Consider the following 14,398-nt stretch of genomic DNA (forward strand, 5'->3'; position numbering starts at 1 on the left):
TAAAAACACTGGAATATGTATCCAATTCTGGGCACCACGCATTCGGAAAACACAGAGGTGCAGAAAAGATTTGTGAGAATGGCTCAAGGGATGAGATTTCATTTGGATCTGAGAAACTTTTTTTTTATAGAGAAGAGACGATGAGAGTAGAGTTGATAGCAGTGTTCAAAATCATGAAGAGTCAGGACAGAGTAGATAGAGAAAAACTGCTTCCATTTGTGAAAGGCTCATGAACCAGAGGATACTGATGTGAGATGATGTGCAAAACAACCAGAGGCCTCATGAGGAAAAAAAGATTTTTGTGCATTGAATGATTAGGAGCTGGAATGCACTGCCTGACAGTGTCACGGAGACAAATTCATTAATGACTTTCAAAACTGAATTGGATACTTACCTGTAAAAACTATTTTGTGAGGCAATTGGACATGTACTTGATGGGGGAAATGGGTAGTGGGGCAAAATTTGTTTGTTCTTTTTAAGAACTGCTATAGATACAATGGGCTGACTGGCCTCCTTTTACGCTGCAAAACCAGGAGTAAGCCATTCAGCCCCTTCAGTCTGTTTCTCCATTAAATTAGACCATGCCTGAACTGGAGCTTAACTTCACCTTCATGCCTTTGTTTCAAACACCTTGAATGGCTGAATTAAATATGTAAATTTTAGTTTTTAGATTTTTAAGCGGCCATGCCTCAACAACTCTAAGAAAGAGAGAGGCATGGATTCCATTACCCTTTGTAATGCTCCCTATTGCCCTTTGTAACTCTTTTTGACATCAACCCTGAACAGCCTAACTCTGATTTTAAGGTTGTTCCCCTTGTTTCCCACAAGAGGAAATATGTTCTTTTGTCCATCCTGTCTAATTTTTAAAGCATTTAAGCACTGTAATTAGGTTAAACCTGAAGCATCTATGGCTGTCTGGCAGAGGTGAAACTATGATCACCTGGCAGAGGTGCACTACTTGGCCTTTTGGCTAAGTCAAGCATCGGATCAAATCCAAAATCAGATGCACTGCATTTTCTTGTTAGCTTGGATCTTGTATGTCACTCTTGTGGGCCATGAATTGGATTCAATTTGAATCGTTTTTTGGAGCAAGCAAAGCTTCAAAAACCAATTAAAGGCTCACCTTGTCCACTCCATTGACTTGTAACTTAAAGAATGGAGCAAAAATTAAAAGAAAAAAATCATCCAAATTCTAGGGAATACAAACCTAATCTATGCAACCAATCTTTGTAATTTAACCTTTTTAGCCTTGGTATGGTTCTGGGTAAATATTTATATTACTGCAGGATAGCTTCTATCCCTTCGTTTTTCAGTCCCCTTGAAACAACAACCAATATTCCATTACCAGTTTAAATATATTTGTACCAATCCAGTAGCTTTATTGATTTTTTCCTTTTTATAGCTTTTGAAAATATGGTCCTGCCTTTATTTCTTGAAGATGAAGGTAATTCTCACATCTTTGATTCATTCAGAAGAAAGCCTGGACAATCAGCAAATTGAAAAAATGTAGATTTTTTTGTATTTCTGTTTAGCTTCCTCTTTAAGTTGCTAATATTGTTGCTGATCAATAATAATAGCAACTGCTACTACTTTCAGTTTACTTCAACTGACCAAGAATATTGGCTATTTTGCCTAGGCATTTTTGGGCCACAGGCGTGTAACTGGTTTCTTAGATTCGATCACAAACAACAAATATTAATCTGTACTCTGCTGAAGCATTTAAAATTGATGCATTTCAGGACTTTGTTGAAATTCTACATGTACAGCCAATAGAGCAGTATGAAACAGCTTTTTAATCTTTTAGTACAATAGGCATATGGGAGATACTGACAGCATTGACATAGTCACCAGTTTTCAAATATTTCGCAACAGGCATTTCATCAACTGCCAAACTACTGCTGACATTTATACTTCTGTGATCATTGACACTTATAAGCTGAGTGGAGACTTTCCAGCAGTGAAACACCCCTGAGGAACTCAGATGAAGTTATTGGGAATTTAGAAGGTTCAGCTTAAGTAACCTTTTAGAAACTCTGTCTCTGGCAGATCTGGCAAGGGAAGAACAAATCCAAATATTGTTTTAAGTTAGGAAAAGCAAAGGAAGGCACAAGAGGTTTACATTTCTAGTAGATGGGGAAATAGAGATGCAAAGAAAATCAGGAAATGTTAGAATTAATTAAAAGCAATGCTGAAAATATATAGATCTGTCAGTTTATGAAAAGATAGATGGTACCTTGCTTTCTAGCGTAGACATCATGAAAACTATCCATTTTCGACTTTGATAGCATTACACTTTGCCTTGATCCATCTGCAGCCAAAAACCTTTATTCTTTCCTTTATCACCTCCATATTGAACTATCCCATTGTACTTCTGGATGGCTGCCCATCTTCCATTTAAAACTTTACTGTTCATACCCTATACCATACACACAGCCCTGCTCGCCTTTTGTGTTCACTGACCTACATTGACTCTGAGTCTTTCAGTTCAATATTCGTATTCTTGTGTTAAAATCTCTCCATGGCGGCGGTGCGCCCCCCCCCCCAAATCTCTGTTCGCTTATCCAGTCCTGCACACCTTGACTCAGGCCTATTGTACATCCCAATTTTTTTTGCCTCACTACTGGCTGTTGTCTTCAGTCACCTAACCTCTCTGCTCCAGGACACTCTCTATAAAATGCCCTGTCTCTGCACCTTCCACTTCTCTTGTAAGATGTTTCTTAAAACCAATCCCTTTCATCAAAAACTTCATCACCAGTCTTAATATCTATTTGGCTTGGTACTGATTTTTATCTGATTATATACAAAGAAAATTACAGCGCAGAAACAGGCCCTTCGGCCCTCCAAGTCTGCACCGACCATGGTACCCGGCTTAACTAATACCCTTTATCCTTCCGGAAAGAACAAAGAAATACGTTTGTAAATGCTTTGGACATTAAAGATGCTATATAAATGCATGTTTGTTTTGTTGTATAGTTTCATATTTATTTTTCTAGTTTTTGCTTCAGTTTAACTAATGTCAGTTTATCTGATTTTGATCTTGAAACATCAAGAAGAGAATCAAAAATATAATGGATATTATCGAATGCCATATCTTCTTGCACTCGACGTGATATAAAGGGAGAATGGAGGGGTGGAATTCTCCCAACATCCTATCTTATGAAATGCCATCATAATTTTCCTCTAATCTACCTGAATGAAAGTCGCCGTCTATCGTAGTGGTGTCCCGTCTTATTTTTATTGTTGTGTCCAGCCTATTCATTTAAGGGCATGGGCCTTCTAATTTTGTTTTCTTATGGCAACCTATGAGTCAACTTGTGCTCAAAATGCATGCAACTAAGAGAGAACATTGGTAACGAGGCCTATAAACTGCGTGTAAATAAAGGCCAGGCCGTAGATACTTTATTGCCAGAGTTTTCCTACGTTTACATTTAGAAACACCTCCCCTTTAAAGTTGCTGTCTTTCAAATTAACATAATTGCAATATTCTGCATAGATTACAAAATGTGTTATCTTTAGTGAAGTATTGCATTTCCTTCTTTGAATGTCATTGTTTCTGTTCTCTGAGGGAAAAGAATGATGAAAATCTGGAGGGGAAAAAACATGGAAGTCAGAAAAGCTGGCACCATGTATTCTAGATATGTAGAAAGCAGTTGACATTTGTGGAGAAGCAGAACCCAATGAAAGAGTTATTGTGCCATACAAAAATAGTCAAGCTGGTCATTATCAGATATGGATTGTCAGTACTGTGGTAAATCTATTAGAGGAAAAGAGTTCTGTGGGTGACAAAACATGTACGTGATGTGTGAATATATTAACACGCAAAGTCGAAGCAAAATTTATTGTTGGACAAGGAGAGGATCAAAAACAAAGTGCATAGACTGAAAGAGTTATCTGAGATTTGTTTTATGGATGTGACTTATATGGAATTTAATAGACAACTGACACAACTGAGCAACAGTATTAGTTATACCAGCTGGGTGTGGTAGATATGTATTATCATGCATTGTCAATTTACGAGGAGCTAAAATCAAATGAGTCCAATGAACTCATTTTGCTAACTAAAGTTAGCAAACAAGTTCATGAAAGAATTATTGTAGCATGAAAATATAATTCAAATACTAAAGTCTGCATTTTGATATTTAAGAAGTGACTGTAATCCACTCTTTGGTGTTTGAACATACCCACTTCATCAAATTGATCAAATAAAATGAATGCATGACGCATAAGGTGGCACAGAAGGATGCTGATTCTGTTAAGTTGGGTTTGGTAACATGGATGATGACCATGTGATTGAAGTTCATCCAGTCATTTACCCAGCTAAGGAAGGTATATTTTATGATGAACTGGAAAGAATGGAGCAACATGTGCAATAAATGCCATATGATGGCGTTGCCAGATGCCATTTGGCCTGGATGTGCATTAATAATAACAGTGAAGCTAACAGCAGTCACTCTTGGAATGAAGTAAATCAGACAAAAACATCCAATATCTACACAATAGTTAAACGTTAATCTGCAGCTATTATCAGAAGTATCCCCCTCTTCCACAAGGTGCTCTGTAAATGTGCTCACTGATGGACTGAAATCAATGCAATAGTCAAAAGTTGTGGTCCTTGCACTAGCGCCGCCCCCCCCCCCCCCCCCCCCCCCCCCCCCCCATTAAAGCTGCAGTAAAAATTAGGCTAGTGTATTCAAGTAAGTGATAATTAGTGCTAAACAACCTCCTTAGACATTAAATTTAAATTTTACTAGTATGGAGTTTTGTCCCTTCAGAAGTTAATTAGTGAGAGAGATTTCAAAAAGATTAAAATCATTTTCTTTCACTTTTTGTCTCTCTTTCCCTCTCTCCTGCTCTCTCGCAATCTTATTTGTCTTTTGTATTTTGCTTCCTATACCTGATGACACAGTGGTTAGTGCTGCTGTCTCAATGCCAGGGACCCAGGTTGAATTCCAGCCTCCGCAAACTGTGTGGAGTTTGCATATTCTCCCCTGATCCTCTTGGGTTTCCTCTGGATGCTCCGGTTTCTTCCCACAGTCCAAAGATGTGCGGGTTATGTTGATTGGCCATGATAAATTGACCCTAATGTTAGGGGAATTAGCAGGGTAACTATGGGTTATGGAAATAGGGCCTGGGTGGGATTGTGGTCAGTCAAATTTGATCAGCTGAACGGCCTCCTTCTGCACTGTAGGAATTCTATGATTGTTTCTACTTCCTGCGTTGGCTCTGAGTATTCTTCAATCTGGTTGGTTGAAGATCTTCTGTTTCTTTAGCTACTCATAGATGCCACAGGTCCCCTAAAGAGGGACACACTTTGAAACAAATGCCAGTTTGATCAGATGCCAGAAAAGGACAGGCCTTTACTCAAAACCCCACAAGGACTATGGGTAGCTGTTAGTGAAGTGAATGATGAGTGCTTTAACTTGACCACTGACCACAAATTCTAGCCCAATATGGATGATTTGGGCAGAAAACAAACAAAACAAGTCTGACAAATAAGAGAATAATAAGCTGAATAAGAATAAAAGCTCAAAAGTATCAGACATCAGTTACATTATGCAGCTGGAATCAAGACCAAATGGGGATGAAGTTGGAATCAATCAAATACATGGGGAAGGAAAAGAACAGAGAAGACTTGTGACAATATTTTAGATGGTAAATTATTTGTACAAGTCAACTGCCAGAAAACTCTGAAGATAGTGTGTAAAATATCGCTGAGCTCATTCCAGATAGACACTCAATAAATAGAGAGTATCTATAGTAGAGACACTCAATAATAGAGAAAAGCATTTCTTTGCAGCTAACTGGTTTATCCATGTTTCCCTTTTCAATTTGATATACCATCGTCTCGAGGAAGGGCAGTCCTACGGTGCAGTAGAACATCTCCATCGCTGGGCCAGAAGCTCCGGGTTCAAGCTCCACCTCGAGAGCTGATGGTCAGAGAAGGTGCATTCATAACACAACCAAACAGGATGATTATAAGCCATAAATTATTCCGACATGGTTGATGGCAAGGAATAAGAGCAACAGTTTTCTGGTTAGCCATATTGCAAGAGATAACGACAAACCACGACAATATGGACAAATCTAGTCCGTGGTCGCCAGTGCCCTCTAAGGGCATGATACCTGAAGAAAGGGGAACCTCAAGGAATGCCTTTTCCTCCAAACACTTATACTACTCTTGTTTAGTGTACTACTTATCCTGAAATGGTGTTCAGTATTGGCTAGAATTCTCTGGCTATTCAGGCCTGCAGTATTCTCTGATCCTGCTCGTGGCACGTCCCTGCTGTCGTTTCCGAGCAGCATGGGGTGACTTCACTAGGAGGTCACGTTGACAGTGACGGGCCCCAAATATCCCACCACCAGCTGCCTCCTGTCGAGAAAATCGCTGAGGGGATGCCAGAGAATCTTGCCCATTGTCTGGAGAACAATTGCCTTTTGTACTGTTCTTTACACTAAAGATGAGAAACAAAGGTTTACAGCCTATCATGAATATCTAACTTGACTTCTGTTGAGAAACAACTTTGTTGTGTTTGGAAGAACTCTGCAAACTCTGTAGACTGTATTGTATAATAATTTAATTCACCCAGTACTTGCCTCCAAGTCTCATGAGGAAAGATTTTGCTTTTGATGTGTGTTTGGATTTAATGAGATCAATGCTTTGGCAGAAAATGCTACTTGAGCCAACAATTGTGGCATTGCAGTGGAAGTAATTTTAACTAATAAATGTATATTAACAGCTTGAGTTTGCCCTGTTCACCTTTTTAAATGCAAGATTTTATAAAGAAACATTATGTCGCTTCCAGATATGAGAAATGCTGAAAAAAACCTTCAGATCAGTCAGATTAAAAAATTACGCCTGGAACATGCTTGATAATGTTCTTATCAAGTATCCAGATACCACATGCATTTCTAGCCAAATGCAATTCCTTGGTGCAAATTTCCATCATTCATTATATGCTGGCAAACAAAATTTAAATTTAATATTTACAGGGACGGTGAAATGGGGTTTCCATCAGAATGAAGTAGTCCTTTTTAATGCTGAACTAAAATTCATATTGAATAACATCCGTGTCTGATTTTGTGGCTTCAGCTGGTAATTTGTATTGGCACTTAAAAAGGGACAGTAGGGCCAATTCAATGTCTGGAAACTTGTCACCATGTTCCAATATCTAAACCAACTTATTTAGAAATGCATAGCTGGACAATCTGTTTGTCCAGCATAATGTAGATACTCCTAGAGACAGACATATTCACTTCCCAGAGAGTTTAGTGGAGATTGCTGAGAAAATTTAAGGACTCCCAAGTATTCACAAGTGTACTGATGGAATCTAGTTTAATTATTTTTAAAGAGTCTCTAAATGTAAATTTTGATTGAATTTTTTTTTGCTGATCAAGACAAGAGGTGCTGCAATGGAACGTTTTCCACATTTTCATCAGCATTAGCATTAAGCACTCCTACTTTAAGTATTTAATTAAAATTCCCTTTCCTTAGCCTCACAACGTGCCTTCTGCCTAAACTCCAAATTCTTATTACACCATCATAAATTTTTCATTATGCATCCTAGCCATTTACTTTGAGGTTGAAAGTTTGCCCCAGATTATGTGCCACTAATCTACATACACAGAGTCTGTTTAAGGTTCCTCAGCCTTGTTGTACAGTGGCAATGATTGCAAAGAATGAATGAATATTTCAACTCAATATAAAAAGAAACCATTTCTAATAGTTTTGCACCTTTTACTACCACGTTCTTTCAATGGCCAAACAGTCGTTCAACATAACCAATGTTAGTGGGGTTTTTCAACAACGTTGCAAATATAATCAGGAAACCAATGCTACAGTATAAAAGTAAAACATTATTGAAAAATCAGTGAACAATATGAAAAGTTGTGTCGATGGTCTCAGATACAGAATACTTGGACCACTCGAGTAAGCTCTAATGTTATCAGTTTAAAAAAAGGACAGTTATGCATTTTCTTAATCTGATTCTCCACCTTTCATTAGAAACCATAGGAGCCCTACAGTTCAGAGGGAGGCCATTCGGGCCATCGCGCCTGCACTGACAATAATTCCACCCAGGCCATATCCCCATAACGTCAGGTATTTACCATGTTAATCCCCCTGAGACTAAGGGACAATTTATCATGGCCAAGCCACCTAACCTGCACATCTTTGTTTAATGTCCATACTAATATAAATCTTTGTCAGTTATTTCAGCCAATTGCTTAGTACTTCCCAGCATAATGGTTTCTCATTTGTCCCGTACTAACCGGAAGTTATACCCCTCTTAGCTAAAGTTACTTCACTGTTGCCTGGATACAGTAAACTCCACCATAAAAGTTAAAGTTGAGGTTCCCACTGGCTCACTGCCAAGTTGAGTAGACATGTGTTCCTGTGTCCATAGTCACGCCTAATCTAAGTCATGGTGGCAAACCAATTATTCATAAAATTGTAAAATATGTTCACTTTTAATTATCTCCCAGACATGAATCTGCTAACTAAAGCTTCCCATACCTTTGGCTCTAAACTATTGAACTTTCCCATTATGCATTGACTGAAATGTTAATCACAGTAAAAAAACCTTTGAAATGCATTTAAAATATCAACTTGTCTTAAAATCATAATTGCTTGTTTTAAATCTCTTACGGCATTAGATATGGGTATGTTATCCTCTTCCTACTGTCAGCCCTGTTAGTGTCTGTATTCTGTCTAAAATAAGTGAAATCTATGATAATCGCCATTACCAAACTTTACCCCTACAAATGCATAGGCTGTATCATTTTGGTATTCTTATAGGCTGCGTTTATGAAAATTCTAAAACAAAATTCAGTGACATAGTTGTGTGCAGTCTGCCCATTTTGCTTTGAAATGCTAGATGTTACTGCAAAAATTTGAGATTCACTGACTGGGTATTTATCCAGTGTCAGTACTAAGGGAATCGAGGGATTTGGGAACAGTGCAGAAAGTTATAGCTGAGTTAGAAGATCTACTATGATTTTGTTCAATGCAGAGTGTGTTCAAGGGAGCAAATCGCCTACACTTCTCCTATTTCTTATTTTCTTACAATCTGGGACAAAATAAGCATCAAATACTGTATGTATAATGGGTAAACATAATTATAATAAGAAAACTCAGGACAAGCTTTTGGACAACTAGCTTCCATTTGAGGTCATCTCTAAATTTCTGATTGAGACAATGGCAAGTTTCAATCCTTGCTGTGCATGAAATGTCATTCAAGAAGAATTGATACTGAGGTTTCCCGCTGATCAACCACCAGCTTTTAAAATAACTCGGTGCTTTTCAAATTCTGCTTTTAACTATTCAGCAAGTAGATGCAAAAGCAATACTACTTTTAACCTCTAGTTGTGGAGGACAAACTAAACAATATATCTTATTCGGAACAGAAAATGGATTTTTATAGATCTGATCCTCTCCAAAGATATTTGTCTTGGGCTGACAGTAGATGATAGTTTCCAAAGAAATGAAATATGTAGCCATATACATGAATGAATGCGATTGCAGATTTGGGATTAACAATTGCCCCCCTAATTGCATTAATGACGGCCAGCAAACCACAACTCTCTTGGAGGGTTTAATCAACCTTGAAATTGATACAAAATGGTAAAAGTCAAAATATCTATGTCTTGTCACAGATGTCAGAACGTAATCAGGAATATCTCAGAAAATACAAATACTTTGCATGATTTTGTTAAACATACAAATCCCTCTAGAGGCAAGGACCAATCATTTTTCATCAAAATAATGCAACAAACTAAATTAGAAAGAAACAATTTCAGTATTTTGATCGAAAAGACAAACGGATTTTTGTGTGGATTAAATAAGCACTTCTAGCTATCCTTCACTGTGCTAATCCCGTAATACAGCATTGCATTTTTAAAGGTTCACTTTAGAAATCCTCAATGTTCCTTTAATTTTAAACTTGACATGAAGTAATATGTCCAGATTCTCTGGAGTAACCATTCTAGTAATTTGATTCGAGGTTAGATGATGCATTGTTCCTTTCTTGGCTAACACAATTTTTGGATTCATGTGAACCAGGAAAGAACAGCTTACATAATGTTGTGTTAGTTCAGGGGAGTGGGTTAAATCATGTCAGGTTGCTTCCCAGTGGATAAGTAAATTGAGATATCTTGATAACTAACCAGTTCTCCAAACTAAAGCTCTTAAATTGCAATCTAGTAGCTAAAATTGTGAGTGGAAGTGTAGTTAATAATACAAAACTGGAATCCAGAATTTCCCATTTACTTGAATAAAATGGCAGGGCCATTAGTTACACCACTGTGCAGGAAAGGTTTAAATTTATTTATTAGTGTCATAAATAGGCTTACATTAGTACTGCAATGAAGTTATTATGAAAAAGATTGATGCAATTCCTTCCTGCTGGAATAACATTGTTTGTATTTTGGAAAATCTCAGCTATTAGAAAAGAGGAAATTAGAAAGTCAATGGAACAGTATTACCTCTGGACAGAGTACAGTATTTTTAATTCTTTCATGGAATGTGAACATTTGATTCCCATCCCTAATTGCCTTTGAGAAATTGGTGGTGAGCTTGACCTCCTACAGACCATCTGGTGTAATACACCCACAGTTCACCCTGTGATGTTTTGTGAAGATAAACTTGTGCAAAATTTATTCAACCCTATCTCCTCATCATTGCCTTCAGTGAATTGATTTGCATTATCAGTTCTTTTTGTCCCACCATTGTGTTGTAATTGTCTGTTGCCCCATCTCCTTCAGCAGGTAACAGTGAACACTTTCTGTTTGCTGCAATGATGGGGAACGATAGCTCTTGCATTTTTTAATCATTTACTGAATGTGGGCATCATTGATGAGGCAAGCATTTATCGCCCATCTGTAATTGCTGTTGAGAAGGTGGTGATAAGCTGCTGCCTTGAACTGCTGCAGTCTCTGTGTTGAAGATTCACCCACAATGTGTATTTCTGATGAGGAATGTATATACAGTATCTAGCAAAGATCTTCATTTGAATTGAAGATGAATAATATTTCAATAATCACTAGCTTTATTAATGAGAACGGGAATAAACTTAGTCAAAGATAAATCCCTAAATTGGTAGATGAAACAGCGCTTTCAAGAAATGACATTCTTGTGAATTTGGCAAAAGGGAAAAATCAATAATGGACTGAGGTCAGTCAATGTGGGTAATAAAAATGAAATCAAAGTGCTAAAAAATCTTAGCAGGTGTGGCATCTTCTGTGGAAAGAGAAACAGAGCAAACATTTCAAGTCTAATACTATTTCTTCAGAAGAGTCACTTGGACTTGAAATATTGGGCAGAATTTTCTTGTCTGTCCCGCAGGAATTATAGCAGGTGGGACAGAAAATTTGGCAGACTATTTAAAGGTCTGTTGACCTTGGAATTTCCAGTCTTGGAGCGTGCACGGCTGGAAAATCTCACCCATCTGTTTCTCTCTCCACAGGTGCTGCCAGATCTGCTAAGTTTTTTTGGCATTTTGTGATTTTATTTCAGATCTTCAACATCAATAAACTAATGTTAATTGAACCCGCAAAAAAAGAGTAATTTATAATTTGACTGTGTAGCATTTAGCTTTGGGTAATTTTGCTAATACAGCATCCTGAATAAATCTCCTGTGAGGAACTGGACGTATTACGTTAAGAGCTGAATATTTTTTGACTGCATTATGAACACTTTAAATACTGGTATCGTTTTAAATGTATATATTTACAAGGCTGCTGGTTTTCTTTTAGCAGAAATCATTTTAACGGAGTGTTATCTTTGAGATAATGTTCAGTTGAGATAATGGCAGAGAGTTAGAAGTGGTCTAATGGATAATCATGTATGTACCACTACGTATAATTATGTCTTGGAATAAGACTGTGCAATCTGCAGAAATACAAATGGTGAGGGAATGGAAAAGGAGTCACCTTTAATTTCATCTGTCAAAGAGTAGTGTTAAGAATGCTGATAAATTTAAACATTCAATGATGGAGTAGAATTGGTATTTTAATTTTATGGTAAATTCAAATTTTCTTCAGACCTCCAGTATTGCATTTGTGTACTGTGAAAACAATTTGGAGAAGATTTACACTGAAATATTGCAACAAAAAGAAAAAAACTAGTCAAAATAATTTTAGTTCCGATCCTGCCCTCTCTGCATTTTAATCTTCATTATTTGTTTAGGATATTTGACTATAATGCAAATCTATAAGCAATTTTGTTTTGACGTGCATTGAATTAACTTTGCATTGTGACACAAGTGTATATAATGCGTATGATTTCTAACTGATTTTTAGCTACACAATGTCATCTCCATGTGATTGTAATATGCAGTTTTATCTTTCCTTAGACTCTGTATATGAACCAGCCAGAACTTTATCATTAACTTCAGCAGATCAAAATCGGTTGGACAAACTTGACAGATATTACAGAAATGGTAAGATGTTTTAAACACAGATTTTACATTTATAGGTTTGTATCTGTAAAATGCTAAGTTTTTGTACATAATTGTCGTGCAATCTATTATATGGAATCAGTTCTTGGATGTTAGTGAAATGTATGCTGCTCAGGAAGAAAGAAATAATCATGTAGACCATGATCATGATATTGTGAGTAGATATTACATTATATTCCCTTCCTATTATAGATTTCTTCATTAAGAAACATAATGTAACCTCCTTGTCATATATGCCTGGCAATTGTTGAGAAATGAATGGTAGTTTATTAGAAATAACTTACATTTATGTATTGCTTTATTACATCTTCAGCACTTCCCACCCTGCTTTACAACCAACTGATTTATTTATCGGGTAGTCACTGTCTTCATTTAGCTAAGCACGGCAGCCAAGTCATATGCAGCAATATTCCACAAAGAGCAAGACAAGCAAATGACCAGTTACTGGGGAATAGGCTACAATGTTCACAATGCATTTGTTGCTGCACAGCATCCAGGTTCTTCTCCACAAGGGAGGAGATAAAAATTGCAGATGAGTCACACATGTAGTCATGTATTTTCTGCCAAGAATTGTGGTTCAGCGTTGGTGGGAACCTGGACACAAGTTGCATGCTTGCCTTCTGTAAATCTTGTGTGCTGTGAGTAAATGACTGAACAACAGGATCGAAATGAGCAACTTATTTGACTGAGAATAATGAAAGGAGCGGTAAAAAGTGATGAAGATGAAAATATAAAATTGCCAGAAAAATTTGCCATGTAGTAAAGTCAGTTTAAACCTGCATTTGGGTATTTCTATCTCCCTTCTACCTTGTCTGGGTTCAATTGTGACTTTAGTTGTGAGTTGGGCATTGTTGGTGTAGTGGGTAGCAGCCAAGCCTTTGATCCAAAAGCTCTAGTTTCAAGTTCATCCCAGGACTTGATGTATGTTCATAACATGATTGAATATCAGCCTTTAAATCCTTCTAACACATACAAGGCAAGCAGTAAAAGCAGGAGAGAGTCCTTCTACGTAAGCCTTGAATGTTCTGTGGCCTTGCTGGCTCACTCAATGGTCAATGACTTCCTGGTTCCCCATCATTGTATTTGGGGAGAATACCCCAGTGCTGTGCTGGGGAATCCCTCTAGGAAGTTGCCAAGTAAGGGTTTACCCAACAATTGTCCAGAATGCAAATCTCCCCTGGATAATTGTGCTGGGCTGGGAACTACTCAACAAAGTAATTTTAAATTACCAATTTTGAATGGTTCGACCAGTTTTACCCTGATACTTTGAAAAAGTTAGAAGGGGGAAAAAAAAGCACTTCTAACTGGCCTGACCCAACACATCAGACCCCACGTCGTGGTCCAACTCCAACCCTGACCCCCCTCATCTGACTCCCCTCCTCCCCCTGATCTGATTCTGACCACAACCCTAGTGCTGTAAAAGTGGCTGTGTCTTTCTGCACTCCAGTTATTCCATGCTGTTGCACTTTGGTGCAACTGTTTCATTCAGCCTGAGTGAGGAAGTTTGGGTGAGATGGGGCTTAGGAATTTTAACAAGGTTAAGTCTCTCCAGAGTGACAACCTACTGGTGATTGCCACTCCGAGTAAGTAATGGATCAATACATTTTATTTCTCAGCTCCATCTAAAACAGATAAAAGTAACAGTTTTAAAAGATTTTTTTGTCTTAAGTTAATAGATGGCTATGTGAATAAGGGAACTGTGGACAAAGAAGGCATTAAATGACCGTACTTGAGTGTGGAGATTAGGGGTGAAAGTGCTGGTGGCTTGTTTATATTGTACTCAGTTTTATCTATTAAAACCTATTTATGAAAAATTGTCTGATATATTCTGCGAGTTCCTTGTTCTTACTTTGCACATTTTCCATGGAAAAGTGCCCAACGTGTTATTTTTAAGGTAAAGCATCGCAAGTTTTGTTAATTTCCAGTTGTTCTGTGAAGATGTGACA

General features: G+C 37.5%; 1 protein-coding gene across 3 annotated transcripts in view; it reads left to right on the forward strand.

The window, feature by feature from the left end:
• The window catches only part of phkb (phosphorylase kinase, beta), a 274,002-nt gene that overhangs the window by 4,941 nt on the left and 254,663 nt on the right, over positions 1-14,398 (forward strand). For all 3 annotated transcript variants that reach the window (XM_080186956.1, XM_080186954.1, XM_080186955.1), the window contains one exon: positions 12,348-12,434. In XM_080186956.1, coding sequence (XP_080043082.1) covers positions 12,348-12,434 — 87 coding nt within the window. The remainder of the gene's footprint in view (positions 1-12,347; positions 12,435-14,398) is intronic.

Source organism: Carcharhinus amblyrhynchos, chromosome 4 (genome assembly GCF_965287045.1).
Source record: "Carcharhinus amblyrhynchos chromosome 4, sCarAmb.v2.hapA, whole genome shotgun sequence".
Taxonomy (NCBI): Eukaryota; Metazoa; Chordata; class Chondrichthyes; order Carcharhiniformes; family Carcharhinidae; genus Carcharhinus; species Carcharhinus amblyrhynchos.